At 51.5% G+C, this 14,994-nt stretch overlaps 1 protein-coding gene across 7 annotated transcripts in view; it reads right to left on the reverse strand.

Moving 5' to 3' along the window:
• Positions 1–14,994, reverse strand: part of ATP9A (ATPase phospholipid transporting 9A (putative)) — a 123,502-nt gene that overhangs the window by 19,674 nt on the left and 88,834 nt on the right. For all 7 annotated transcript variants that reach the window (XM_070801895.1, XM_070801897.1, XM_019972589.2 and 4 more), the window contains exons 15-19: positions 14,573–14,734; positions 7,748–7,840; positions 6,487–6,570; positions 4,864–5,034; positions 1,805–1,903 (exon numbers count right to left, since the gene is read on the reverse strand). In XM_070801895.1, the coding sequence (XP_070657996.1) occupies positions 1,805–1,903; positions 4,864–5,034; positions 6,487–6,570; positions 7,748–7,840; positions 14,573–14,734 (609 nt within the window). The remainder of the gene's footprint in view (positions 1–1,804; positions 1,904–4,863; positions 5,035–6,486; positions 6,571–7,747; positions 7,841–14,572; positions 14,735–14,994) is intronic.

The raw sequence follows: 14,994 nt of genomic DNA on the forward strand, positions 1-14,994 counted from the left end.
CTGCTGGGGGAGATACAGGGCTAGGCTCCTGTGAGCCTCTGGTCACAATATTTTTTGTCCATCGGTCATTACATAACCTTGATTTCTATGTGTCTCTGTTTAAAGACATCTTTGGAAATATATACTGCTGAAATAAGTCAGAGAAAGACAAATGCTGCATGTTGTCACTTATGTGTAGAATCTGAAAAATAAAACTAATGAATATAAAGAGACAGATACAGAGAACACACTAACTGTGAATAGTGAAGAGAGGGAAGAGGTGGGGCAAGGCAGGGGTAAAGGATTAAAAGACACAAACAACTGTGTATAACATAAATAAGCTACAAGACTCTATTGTGTAACACGGGGAATCCAGCCAATATTTTATAATTATAAATGCAGTGCGTGCTAAGGTGCTTCAGTCATGTCGGACCCTTTGCGACCCCATGGGTTTTAGCCTGCCAGGCTCCTCTGTCCGTGGGATTCTCCAGGCAAGAATACTGGAGTGGGGTGCCATTTCCTTCTGCATATACCATTTAAAAAACTATAAACCAAAATGTTGCACATGTGCAACATATAACATTGTACATCAACTGTACCTCAAAAAAATTTTTTTTAGTAATATACATAGGTATAGTTGACTCATTAACACTAGACTCATGGCCAACAGGACTGTAACTCACACCTGAAGGAAGCTGATCTCTGGGAGGTGCGTCACGGCCTTCTTGCACTCAGGGACATGGTCAGTACTCAGCTCTGTGCTGGGGACCATTTTAAACCGTGAGATTGCTAACAAAAAACCCCACAAAAATGCCAAAAAACCAGGTGGCACTGAATAGACTGAAAGGCCCCCTGCGTCCAGCCGAGGGCTGAGACAAGACGGCAGCGCGTCGCCTGACTCCACCTCAGCTGGGAACCCGCTCGGCAGGCGACGCCACTCTGCACATGTCCGTATACGACTCTGAAGGCAGCTCGAGTATTAATTTTGGGGGTACAAATAAATTTTAATGAGTGGGCAGATTTGCAAATACAGAATCCATGAATAATGAGGATCTGCTGTATCTGCCTCTGTGTGATGCTGGTTGGGCTATTCCAGAAACCGCTAGATTTCTTAAAGCTTCAATGTGCTATGGACTAAAGGCAGGGGTGGCGGTGTGGGGAGACCCCCAGAACATCTAGAGAACCCCCAGGTGTTTGGCTTGGTGGCTCTGGTGGCAGACACGTAGGACCACCATATTCAGCCCCGGAGGAGACCCGGTGGCTCTCGCCTCACGACTCAGTAAAGCCAATCAGCCCTCAGCTTCGAGCCCTGGAGGGGCTCCTCTCGCCTGCACTGTTCGGCCGAGGGCTTGCCACCAGGGCAGGGAATTCTCCTTTTCCACCCACCATGCCTCCTTCTAAAGGCCCCTCAAGGGTTTCCTTCAGGAAGGCAGACAGGCCAGTATCTGTGATCTCAAATTGATTTCCTACCCAAGGACTTGGCTTTCAAGGGTTCAGTGAAACCCTAGACTCATATGCACAGTTTCACGCGTATGAGCTTATCTGGATCCCGTCAGCTTCTCCAAGGGACCACGGCCCCCAGCAGGTCAAGAGCACGGGTTAACGCGAGGCGGTCGCCAGGAGCCCCTGCACCACCTCCGGAAGGAATCCTTCAGCCTCACCTGGGCCATTCAGTAAGTCCTCCCAAACCAGTGCCCTGAGCTCCCCCACCCTAGGTCCCCCACCCTCCCCGTCCCCCTACAGGGGCCCACGTGAGATTATGAGGTTACAGGGCAAACAGAGCATCCCGCCCCCGCCACGAGGCCCCGAAGCGAGAGTGCTTTACCAGCCGAAAAATGTGGATGTCCTGGTTCCTGGTCACCAGATGTGCGTTCTTTGCTGTGCACGTGGCCGTCTCCAGCTTGTCCCCCGTCAGCATCCAAACCTGAAATGACCGCAGGGAAGACATCCCCTCGGTGAGCCTTCAAGCCGGCCTGTCGCCCGTGTCAGCTGGGTTTCCAAACACATCGCACTGAACTGATCAGCTCCAACTACCTCGAGGCTTACGATGTCCCCGAAGCACTGCAGGGAAAGCCCTGGTTCAATGGCTTCAAGACCCTGTGTGCCTGCTGCTGGAGGAGCAAAAGCTGGCGCAGCACTTTCGGGAAACTGGCACGTGCTTCGGCAGACATCATGGAGCCCAGCCTCTGCCCTCCTAACCCCCCTTCTGGGAATTTTTCTTAAAGCAGTAAATATCTCAATGAAGGGGAAGGCCGTATGGATGGGGGATTGCTTCCATGTCCTACAAGAAACACTGATTTGCCACGTTACATGGGGTCTTTCTACACAGTCGGATTCCCCTGTGTGATCTCAGGGGGCTTGAAAGTGGAAGTGTTTAGTTGCTCAGTCGTGTTCGACTCCTTTGCCTCATGGAGTATACTCCGCCAGGCTCCTCTGTCCATGATATTCTCCAGGCAAGAATACTGGAGTGGGCTGCCATTCCCTCCTGCAGGGGATCTTCCCAACCCAGGGACCAAGCCTGAGTTTCCTGCACTGCAGGCAGGTTCTTTACTGTCTGAGCCAGGGAGTCTTTACCCTAGCTGTAAACTGCCAACGGTAAACATGCCAAGTTCCTCATCACCCTGTAACAGAACATTCTGCGTCTCACTGCTGTGGGCTCAGAGAGGGTAGGTAAGCCCCCCAAAGTCACAGAGCTAGCCCCTGTCCCGACCAGGCCCAGAACCCAGATCTGCAGAGTCTAAACCAATGTACTTCCTGCTCCGCTTGTTCACTCTTTAACTCTGTTCTCTCTGCTCCCAGGAGGGGCGGTGGGGGTGCGGGCACCTTAGAGTCATGGGGCAGGGACACCTTGGCGTGAGGGGAAGAGCAGGGAAGAAAATAGCCATGAAGGTTCTTCACCATGCCAGGCACCGCCTCAGCTCTGGGCATTTAACCCTGTGCGTGTTCAGGGCACTGTCCCTTCACACACCCTTATGAGACAGGAAATGGAGGTGCTGTGAAGTCAGGCCACCAGTCAAGGGCCACAGAAGTCGTCGGTGGGGAGGCAGGATTTGAACCCCCAGGACGAGGCACCAGGCCCTGCTGGGGGCCCCTTGCCTCTGGATTTGACCCCCAGAGTGTGTCAGTCTTTTCCCTCCGTCTCCCACCTGGTCTTAAAAGCTGTGTTGTTGTTCAAGAGGGCGGGGGCATATGTATAACCACTGGCTGATTCACGCTGATGTGTGGCAAAAACCAACACAAGGTTTTAAAGCAATTATCCTCCAATTACAAATAATAACAATATTGCTTTATGTGATCCCAGGTCGGTGCCAGTCTTCGGGGTTCTCTGTGAGAGCAAACCCTGGGACAGGAGCTGGAAGGCTAGAGTTCCAGAAAACCATGGAAAGTCCTGAGCGCACTGAGGCTGCATCCCTCGCAGGAGCACAGGCGGGGCCCCACGGGGAAGCTCCAGTCCCAGGTCTGTGGTTCCCGGCATGAGAGCCTGCGTTTGGAGCCACCTCACACGGCCTGGGGGGCTGCACCCGGGAAGGGAGTGAAGTGGAAGTTCCCAAGTTCTAATGCCCCCCGGCCTGTGAAAGACCACACGTTAGACCCTCATGACAAGCTAGCCAGACCCCTAACTATACACTCCACGCCCTCCCCTCTCACAATGGAAACCAGCAAAAGTCCAGTGCACGCTCTATGAATAAAACACCTCTTTTGGAGAGAATGGTTTTAAGGAGTCAAAGAATTTCAGGACAAAGCCAGTGGCAGAAACTCGGAATCTCCCAGGTTCCTAGAGGAGAGGTTTTAGGAACTGGCAGCAACAAACACATGCCCCAAGGCGTCAGAAATGGGCCTTTCCGACGTCAGACTTTGTGCAGAAATGGGATCTCGCCGGCAATTTCCTTGCAATGAACCAGGCCTGTGGGCCAAAGACGAGGGACGGTTTGGTTTGCGATGAGACACGCCCACACACGTGTGAGGCCCCTGTGGGCTAGAAGGTGGCCGGAGCTGGTTTATGGCCGCAGGCCTCATGTCTCTTGTTCACACCGTCCTGCTCATAAGGACGCCTGCTAGACGGGGGCCCCAGGACGTGGTTGGGTAGAGATAAGCCGCTAACCTACGTTATCTTCAGGAGCCTCTAACCCATAGGGCTTCCCTGGTGGCTCAGATGGTAAAGAACCTGCCTGCAGTGCAGGAGACCCAGGTTCAATCCCTGGGTTGGGAAGATCCCCAGGAGAAGGGAATGGCAGCCCACTCCAGCATTCTTGGCTGGAGAATCCCATGGACAGAGGAGCCTGGCGGGCTACAGTCCATGGGGTCCCAAAGAGTCAGACACGGCTGAGCAACTAACACTTTCATCTTGTAACCCAAGAGCTTGCTAATCCCTTTCTTGGGTCCACTGAGATGGAGCGTGCTCCCCAGACGCCCTCTACTGGCCTCTCCAGATTAAACAACTGGATATGAACTTTCTGGCTCCGAAACAGGAGAGTACGAAAACGTGAACACCGCAGGGTGCTGGGGCGGGCGGTCACTCTGCCAGGCGGCCGTTCATTCACCTAGACCATAAAACAGATGGCTGGCCGGCCACTCGACAGCATGTAACAGACACCCCAAGCGTGGAGGATACTGTGGGCCTGAGCTAAGGTGAAGCTCCCGGTCCTGCCTTCATGGAACCCAGCGCGCAGAGGGCAGCCACCAGCGAAAGGACACGCAAGACGTCTTCTGAAAGCGGGCTGTCAGTGCAGGAAGGATGGAGCGCTGCAGGTCGCCGTCCAAACCCGGTTCCCTGTGCTCCCTGTCATGGCTTCCAGCCTCTGCCCCATCTCTAATGTTCACCCTCCACTGAAGAGACCACTCGTCTGAGCCTGGATGTGCTGCCAGGCGGCAGGCTCGCCATACCTTGATGCCGGCGTTCCTCAGCGTCTCCAGGGTGGGCCTCACGTCCGCCTGCAGCTGGTCCTCCACCCCCGTCAGGCACAGCAGCTCCATCTCCATCTCCAGGCTCTCGATCACCGTGGCCACTTTCAGGGAGCGGTCATGCACGCTCAGCTTGGCCTGGACATAGCGGGCCTGGGACACATCAGGGCCCACGGTCACGCCATGGGGTGGGCAGGCCAGGCCCACGCAGGGCAGGGGCCCCAGCCCTGGGTGAACCTCAAAGTGGTGAAACTGAGATCTTCGGCCTCCTTCCAAGTTCATCAGCCCAGACACCGGAGGTGGAGGGACCAGAGTCCCAGCCTTTGCTCTGCGCTCACCTGCTGTGCAACTCCCAGCAGGTCGCTAAACTTCTCTGAGCCTCAGCTGTCTTCCTCCATGAAGAGACAATAATAGCTCCAACTGGACTGAGTTTTCACAAGGATTAGCACAACTCTAGATCTCGAAAAGCATTGGAGAAGGAAATGGCAACCCACTCCAGTGTTCTTGCCTGGAGAATCCCAGAGACGGGGGAGCCTGGTGGGCTGCCATCTATGGGGTCGCACAGAGTCAGACATGACTGAAGCGACTTAGCAGCAGCAGCAGACCTCAAAAAACAGTCGGTTCTCCCCCATAAACATACACTGTAACCAAGAACCAGATTGTCTAAAGATGACGTCCCACTTCCAAAGACTATTGACCCAACCCTTCCGTTTATCCCCCCTTTATAGCAAGGACATGGTCATTTCAAAGCATATACCTTTCAAGTTGAGAAAACGGCAGAACGCGTCAGGGCTAGAACTCCTGTTAAATCTAACTTCACAGAGAGCTCACGCATGTGAAAGGGACAGACTCAAGCACAGCTTCTCCGGGTGAAGCAGGACAAGGGCCCCAGAAGCCTCTCCCTGCAGCCTGCTCTCTCTCTCCCTTCCAGGCATGTATAAATATGGTCATTCAGCTTTGTGCCAGGACAGGGGGTACAACAAGGACCCCCCCTCAAGGAACACACAGTCCATGGGACAGGATGACAATTAACAAGACATATTTACACCGGAAGCCTTGGCTGTGAAAGTCAATGACCTAGTTCACAGCCAACACTTTCTACAGCTTAAAAAACATCAGAGCCCCAAGAAAGTTTACAATTTCAAATTTGAAGGTTTCATTTCAAATTTCCTAGAAGATTTACAATGACTACCCTAAGTGCTGGGGTACAAGAGCAAACCAGACCAATAAAGTTTGCTCTCAAGAAGATTTTATTCCAAAAAGAAGATACTAAAAAGAGCGTTGAAATATACACATAAACAAAGTCGTCATATTACAGCTGTTGATAAATGCAAACGAAGGAAGCTCAACAGGGTAACAGGGAAGGGATGAGGTGGGACTGCCTTAGACGGGGAGCCAGGAAGACTTCTCGGAGGAGGAAGCATTTGAACTGAGACCCAGAGGCAGCAAGGGAGGGGGGCTACGAGGGAGGAGAGTTCTAGGCAGAGAGAAGAACCTGGTGTGCTCGGAAACGACATCGGCCTGGGCCAGAGCAGAAGGAAGGGAGGGAAGATGGTGAGCGGGGTGAGGCTCAAAGCCAACAGAAAAGTCACAGAGCCCACTTACCTCAAAGTCTTGATACTGCTCCTCTGCTAGAGATTTCTTTGCCACCACGAGCACCCGGAGCCCCTCCCGGGCCATGTTTCCACACTGAAAAGCAGACCGCGGTCAGCGGAGAGCCGTGCTGAGAGCTCTGAGTCCCCACCTCTCCCTGGGGATGGCTGGAGGCTGAAGCAGATGGGACCCCCTTCCAGTCCAGGGAGGACCCCTGGCAAATCACAACACTGCTTCCTCCTAAAGCTGTCTCCCTGAGCAAACCTTCTAACAGGGGTTCAAAATTGAAGTCAACGCAGCCTGACTTAAATGTGGATATTTCTGGCTCGTTGGAAAAACTGAACCTCTGACAAAAGCACTTTCCCAGGTGACCACAGTCAATGACGCCACGAGGCAGCTGTTCCCATGAAACACAGTGTCAGGTGAGGACGTGCCCACATGTTTCATACACACAGTGGGACTCTGCCAGAAACACATCCCGGCCCGTCTCAGTCATCCGAGTTACCTGCCCGGCCCCTGTCGGCATGTGGGACTGTTATCTCGCTAATTAGAAATTTATTCTTACTGAATTTAAAATGTGAATTCTGCACCTGGAGCTGGGAGATGACACAGAAATGGCCTGAGACACGGGCAGTGCCTTCCCTCCAGGCTATGGCCAGTTCCCACATCACAACCTGGACAAGGCAGCCTGGGATCGGGGCCCCACAACGCCCACCTCCTGGTACCCACATCCCTGTATGATCACCTGCTCTGAGGATGCAACGGACCCAGGGCCTTCTTCCCGACAGACAGAACATGGCAAGGTGAGGGAAGGTCATTTCAGAGAAGGCGGCTGCTGTTTAACCTGTTCCTGTGCTTGCCGTCTCTGACAAAGCCAGGGCCACATGTATGCTGCCTTACGCACAGACCCACAGCGCGAGGAACACGGCTCCCTCCAGCCAAGAGCCACTGCGGAGCTGAATTCCGCCGCCAACTGCTAAGTGAGCTCAGAAGCGGGTCCTGCCCCAGCCGAGCCCTCAGATGAGACCCCGGCCCTGTGCGACCCCTTGACCCCGGCCCGAGACCTGAGCAGAGGGCCTGGCTGAGCTGTGCCTGAAGCGTGGATTCACAGAAGTTGTAAGAAACAACACATCTTTCTAAGCCGCTGAGTTTGGGGGTGACCTGTTACACGGCTACAGAAAATGCACGCAGGCACCCACCCCCCATTCCACACAAGGGACGGGCTCCAGAACGTGCTTCCAGGGCCCGTTTCCACGTCCCACGCGGCACATACCTCTTCCTCCAGCCAGTCATTGTACTGCACGATGCCTGCCATGACCACATCCGCTCCCTTCATGTAGAACGTGATCTCCCCGGTTGACTCGTCCTAGAGGAGGGGCGGGAAGCATGAATAGGCGGGAGGAGCCCGCCTGCCGCGCCAGCGCCCGCTGCCCACGAGCAGTGCTGCACGAACTGTCCTTCTGCCGCGGGTGTCGCTGTGCGTTCTCACTCGGCCAGAGATGAAAAGCGAGACGGAGGGGGAGCTCACTTTGGGGCAAAGGCCACAGAAGACAGAAGAAAACTCAAAGCACTTGGAAGATCGTTAAAGGATGGAAGCAAGATCAAAAGGGCAGAAGAACTTTTTACAGGTATGACTATTCTAGCAGGAGTGGACTCCCATGCTGTAAGACTGTTTTAAATTGATACACAGGGCTGCCAGTGTCGGAAAGAGTTCGGGAAGTAAGATAATTCTCGGGGTCAGGGCTTCTCAGCCTCGGTGATGTTAACATTAGGTAGAGGCTGGAGAATTCTTTGCCACCAGAAGGCTGGACTGTGCATTGAACCATCTCCCGCAGTGTCCCTGGGCCTCTCCCCACGAGATGCCAGCAGCAGGCCCCATGATGACAGCCAAAATCTCTCCAGATATGAACAAACATCCCCTGGAGTACACAGCGCCTCAGCTGAGAACCACCGATCTAGGTAGAGGTGGACCCTAGATGAGGTCCAGCGGGACCCTAACTCAGCCGTCAACCCGAGGAGTCAGCTAGAGAAGAAGGTACACAGATTCTCGGTGCACACTGACCAGCTGTTCTGGGGAGAGGGTGACATCGCAGCCCAGGCGTCAGATGCTTAGACCCAGCACCAGCTCCCGGCTGTGTGCACCTGGACGGACTGCTTCTCATCTCTAGACCTCACTGTCCTCCTCTGTGAAGCCAGGATCCTAACAACTCTTACCACGTGGCTGCTGGGGCTTAAGGGAGATAATCTACATAGAGCAGGGAGCAAAGGGCCAACACCTACAAAACTTCTGGCCCAGTGTTATCATTCCTGTTGGAGTGACAGTAACTCCTCACGACCCTCAGCTGCACTGCTCGTAGAAAACAGGGGTCTGAATGAGGGTGGCTTTGTCCCCAGGGGACTTCCAACTTGTCCTGGCACATATCTGACTGTCTCGACCCAGAGGTGCTACCCGCATATAAAGGCTAGAGAACAAGGATGCTGCTACCCATCCTAGGGGCTCCCCGGGGGTTCAGTGGTAAAGAACCCGCCTGCCAATGCAGGAGGCCTGGGTTCGATCCCTGGGTGGGGAAGATTCTCTGGAGAAGGAAATGGCAACCCACTCCAGTATTCTTGCCTGGGAAATCCCATGGACAGAGAAGCCTGTAGGCTACAGTTCATGGGGTCACGAAGAGTTGGACGTGACTTAGCAGCTGAACAACAACAATCGGCCTATGATGCCCATGACAGTCCCCGCAAGAGAATCATCCGACCCCAAACGTCAATAGTGCGGAACTTGAGAAACCCTGGCTTTAAGGAACTGAAGGTGAAATTGCTGATTCTTACCCCATGACTCTTTCCTCAATGACCTTCGTCACAGGGACCCTGGAAGCAGTGGAGACGGGCAAGGGCACCAGCAAACCCACCGCCGCCCGAGCCTCAGTCCTGCTGCCCCGGGGAGCCCAGAACGCGTGGTCTCTAAGCTCTTCATGGAAGAGGAAGTAAATTCTCAGTGCCAAATCAGTGGTTTCATCTTCTAAAGTAACTTCTGAGCGCCTCTGATCGCTGACCATCTTTTCGAACAGCATGCTTACTCGTAAAAGCACCCACAGGCCACAAAGAGGCACCTGCTTAGCAGCATTACAAATGCAGGTCGCTTCTTTGATGGATTGCATCTGCGCTTGCTTGTGACCCGGGCCAAAGACAGCTATGGGGTCTGAACACGAAAGCGTCAGGCTTCTCTTTTTGTTTCATTTCCCCTTCACCCAAAAGGCGCTGTGGGAAACGATGCCCCCACCCCAGCTTCGTCTGCTCCAGAAGGGGCTCGGAAGAGCTTGGGCATCTCGGCCAATATAAATGCTGCACCAACTCTCTCCTCGCTTAGTCACTTCCTCCCACCGAGTTCATCGCAAGGTTACCCTGTTCCCATATCATGGCAAGATCACACTGTAAATTTACAGAGATCTGCCTGCTGCATTGCCTCGTTCGGGGGCCTCATCTTTTTCCACTGTGGTCTGATTCTGGCACCTGTCCAAAGGCTTCTTTTATTCAGACAATGACAAGGGTCATTGGGTCTCTACCAATGATCCGACTTCGGCACGCCACGTGGGAAGGGTGTGGGAAGGGCGATGGAACATCTTGTAAAACAACAAAAACAAAACCAGCAGCCCAGAGCCGAACACACAAGCCCCAAGGAAGCCGGCTTCTCGAACCTGGCCGACCTTCTCAGAAGAGAGATTCATGCAAAGACCAGACCTTGCTTTGTGACTGTTCAGATGCTGCTCAGTTCCGCCCACGAGCTCACAGGTGTTTGAGGGTTGACAGGGACTTCCCCGGCGGCCTGGCGGTTAAGAATCCGCCTTGCAATACAAGGGACGCGAGTTTGACCCCTGTTCGAGGAACTAAGATCCCACATGCTGAAGAGCAGCTGAGCCCAAGCACCGTAACTAGGGCCCGTGTGCTGCAACCAAGACACAACTGAGCCAAATAAATAAAGAAAATTAAAAAAAAAAAAAAAAGTGTCAACAGTCACTAAACCAAGTTGAGAACCGTTTTGTAACTGAGGGCAAACCTCCTCACATCAGGTAACTGGACAAACAACAGGCAGAAAAGATGGACACCTGAGAACAGTTTCTCAGCCCTGGCACGAGGACCATTCGGGCTGGAACCTTCTTTGTTAGGAGGCTGTCCTGGCCTCTACCCACTAGACGCCAGTGGCACCACCCTCTGAGTTGTAACAACCAAAAAATGTCTCCAGACGTCCCCACGTCCCCGGGGGTAAGATGGCTCCAGGATGAGAGGCGTTTGGTGAAAAGAGGACAGTGAGGTTTGTGCAGAGAGGTGAGCTAGCCCCACGGCCCTGCGCTGCACTCAGCAAAACCAGAGAGGGAGACAGGCCAGGAAACAGGAACATCCGCGAAATAACCTGGGTTTCATTAAAGACAACTAACACAGATGGACATGCACGGATTCACTGTTCATAGTGAGACAGGAAACAATCCACGTGTCCAAGAAGGGATGTTTGATTAAATAACGCTGCATTCGTTCCCACAGAACGCCAAGCGCACATCAAAATCATAAAAATCATCTTTTAATGGCAGGAGAATATTTTTAGCATACCTGTCGTTCAATGGAGGGGGTGGGAGTTTACAAAGTTTTAGGTAGAGTTTGATGTCAATTTTATAAAAATGTGTGTGGCTATTTACACTCATTTATGCTTACAGAAAAAACAGAAGGGAAATTCCCTGAAAAGGCAGGCATGAGCAAGTGAGTCTTTGGGTGGTGAAACTACAGATGAATGGATCTACCCCCTGGCTTTAACATGCATTTGTTCTGAATGCCTTAGGCGACTGCTGATTTTTTAAAGTATTACCTGGGAAGGACAGAGAGCCATTTTAAAATACGACAGATGTGCCCATCCAACAGTATCCCAGACATACACCCCACTCTTGCTGTGGGCAGAGCCGGGGTCACGGCTTGTAATCTATGACGTGAGTCTGCACATGAGAGCCCTTCGCAACGCAAGGGACAGGGCATACTGCGCCCGCTTCTAGAAGAGCTGGTATCGGGACTATCTGATGATGACTCAACCCCCAAATGACTCCAGCAGAGCCCACGGCCCTAGAACTTGGAAAAATAATGGCTGGGACAAAATTAAAATAGGAGATAATGAGTAATTCCTCAGGAAACACCGGCCCACAGGATTCATGTGGCTGCTTCCAGGCCATGGATGTTCTTGACATCAGACATGAAGTCAAGACGTGGTTTGAAGGCACGGAGCAGGCAGGATGCAGGCCAGTGGGAAAGCAGGGACTGCAAGGGAGAAAAAGCCCTCATCCCACTTAAAACTGCCAAGGATATACATCCGGTATCCCCGGATATACATCCCCTGGGGACCTACTGGCCTCAGGGACATAAAATCCCTTAAAGGGCGTTGTTTTCAAGGCACATCCCTGCCGTGGGTCACTGGACCATCAGGACCACGTCTAACTTTAACCTGGAGAAGCGGCCTCTTTAATGATTCCCACTTCCCCCTTCAAGTGAGGGGGCTGGACCCAGTGACCCACTTCTGCCAACAGAATGAGCCAAAAGCGTGTCTAATGCTGCTGCTGTTGCTGCTGTTTGATCACAAAGTCGTGTTTGACTCTTTGGCAACCCCATGGACTATACAGCCCACAGGGCTCCTATGTCCATGGGATTTCCCAGGCAAGAATGCTGGAGTGGGCTGTCATTTCCTTCTCCAAAAGTATATCTGTTCTCGATTAAAAATAATTTTTAAAAAATCAGAGTTTTTTGTAAAATATAAAACTAATTAAAAATAAAAGCCATTTTAAGGCAGGATTTAAAAGGGCATCTACAGCTTCCTTCATGTAAAGCTCAAAGAGACAAAGTCAGTCCATGGTAGAAATGGGACAGCAGCTAGGCCCTTGTGGGGAGGAAGGATGCAAGACCAGAAAGGGGCACACGGAGCTTCTGGGGTGGCGGTGGAGGCACTCTGGCCTTGTTCTGGGCGCCAGGCAAGTTGTGTTAATTTTGCAAACACTTAAGCTGCATGTTTATGAAGTCTGCACCTTTCTCTGTGTATGCTGTACTTCCATAAAAGTTTCAAAAAATTTAAAAAGAAAATCTGAAACATCAAGGCCAAAATGACACGCTGCTGCGTGATCACAAGGTTTTCAGTAACTTTTGTGATTGTATGAATGAAAAATCACTGAAAATATTGTACTACGATAAAAGTGTCAAGACTATTCAATGGGGAAACAATGGTCTCTGCAACAAACGATGCTGGGACAACTCTATATCCACAAGCAAATGAGGCTAAACCCCACCTCACACCACGCAGGAGCGTCACTCAAAACGGACTGATGACCAGAGGAGAGAAAACTACAAAAACTTTTTCAAAGAAAATATGGGGGTAAATTGTCATGACCTTGGGTTTAGTTCATGACTCTCAGGTACGACACCAAAGTCAAGAGCTGCTGCTAAGTCGCATCAGTCGTGTCCGACTCTGTGCGACCCCACAGACGGCAGCCCACCAGGCTCCCCCGTCCCTGGGATTCTCCAGGCAAGAACACTGGAGTGGGCTGCCATTTCCTCCTCCAATGCATGAAAGTGAAAAAATAAAGTGAAGCTACTCAGTCGTGTCCGACTCCTAGTGACCCCATGGACTGCAGCCCACCAGGCCCCTCCATCCATGGGATTTTCCAGGCACGAGTACTGGAGTGGGGGCCACTGCCTTCTCCACAGTCAAGAGCAACAAAGGAAAAAAATAAACTGGACTTCATCAAAATGAGTAACTTACGTGCATGAAAAGAATTTTATCAAGAAAACAAAAACATAAGCTACAGAATGAGAGAAAATATTTGTATGTCATATCTCTGATAAGGGACCTAGACCTTATAATGAACTCTTACAAGACAACAATAAAAGACAACCCAATTAAAAAGTGGGCAAATGACTTGAACAGACACGTCTCCAAGGAAGAAATACAAGCGACCAATAAGAATATGACAAGATGCTCAGCATCATTAGCCGTTAGAGAAATGCAAATCAAAACCACAATGAAATACCACGTCATAGTACCCAGGATGGCTACAATGAAAAGAAAATGGAAAATAACAGGCATTGAGGAAGAGAAACCAGAACTTCACATGGTAGAATGTAAAGAGTGCATCATTTTGCAGAAAAGCTGTGGCAGTTTCTCATAAAGTTAAAAGAGAATTATCCAGCAGTTGGGAAACAGACCCAACAATCCCACTGCTAGGCATCTAACCTGGAGAACTGAAAATAGGTACTTATATCCTTTTACATGAGTGTTCACAGCAGCCAACTACTCACAGCAGCCAAAAGCTGCAAACAGCCCAAACACCCGCTCATGGGTGAATGGATAATCAACGTGGAATACTATTCAGCCATAAAAAGGAACGAAGCATGGACACAGGCATGACATGGATGAATGTCTGAAACTTTAGGCTAAGTGAGAGGAGCCAGGAATACTGTGTGATCTCACTTACATGAACTGCCCAGAATAGGTAAATCCTAGGGACAGAAAGAAGACTGGAGGCTTCCAAAGACGACAGGCAAGGAGGTTTGAGGAGTGACTGCTTAATACTATGAGGTTTCCTTTGGGGGTGACCCTACAGAAGCGGTGGCTGTACGACATTATGAATGTACTAAATGGTAATAAGTTAATGTCCAGAATTTCACCTCAATAGAAAAAATATATTTTAATTAAATGAATATACAATGAGAAATATATTATTACCAAGAGTTGCCTGATCTACGCTCATTAGACCTTTCACTCTGAAATGGGGTTGACCAAAAAGCTGAGCAGCTATCAGAGATCTGTGCAACTGAAGAACAAATTCTCTTTCTGCAGAGGGAACTGTGTCCTCTGGTTGGTCTAAACAACAGGCAATACTAGAGGAAGAAAGGGGTAAGAGAGAACGTCCAGCCAGAGACACACCCCAGACTTAGGTGCGTTTTTAAAAAACAAAAACAATTTTTAGCCATAAACGAAAGACAACTCACCCTCAGACACAAACCAGACTTAGGCGTGTTTTATCAAGAAAAACAAACAAACAAACAAACAATTTTTAGCCATAAACGAAAGACAACTCACCCTCACGATGATGCCCATGCGTTTGCTTTCGTAGGTAAAGGGGAAGAGCTGCAAGATGGTGAAGTTCAGGATCTGGTCGCCAGGGGTCCTCAGCTGCATGGAAGACTGGTCGCGGCCCACCAGCGTTAAGCCCACGCTTTCCGTCCACTGTACCAGGGCCACCTAAACGAGGCGAAGGCCGAAGGTCAGACACACAGCAGGCGTCCCGGTGCACAGGTCCAGCCAACGAACAGGAAGGCGGACGGGCACACGGAGACAGCTGAGCTGGGGCGGAGCCTGCGTCCCTCGGGGAGGCCACTGGCACAGCGACACGCCAGCACCCAGCTCAGGCCTGCGGGCGCCCCGGGCTCACGGCTGCCTTCTCTTCCCTAAAGCAGTCACGAGCCAGACCATGGAGAGAGCTACACAGGTTCAAGGGTGAC

This window comes from Bos indicus, chromosome 13 (genome assembly GCF_029378745.1).
Source record: "Bos indicus isolate NIAB-ARS_2022 breed Sahiwal x Tharparkar chromosome 13, NIAB-ARS_B.indTharparkar_mat_pri_1.0, whole genome shotgun sequence".
Classification (NCBI taxonomy): domain Eukaryota; kingdom Metazoa; phylum Chordata; class Mammalia; order Artiodactyla; family Bovidae; genus Bos; species Bos indicus.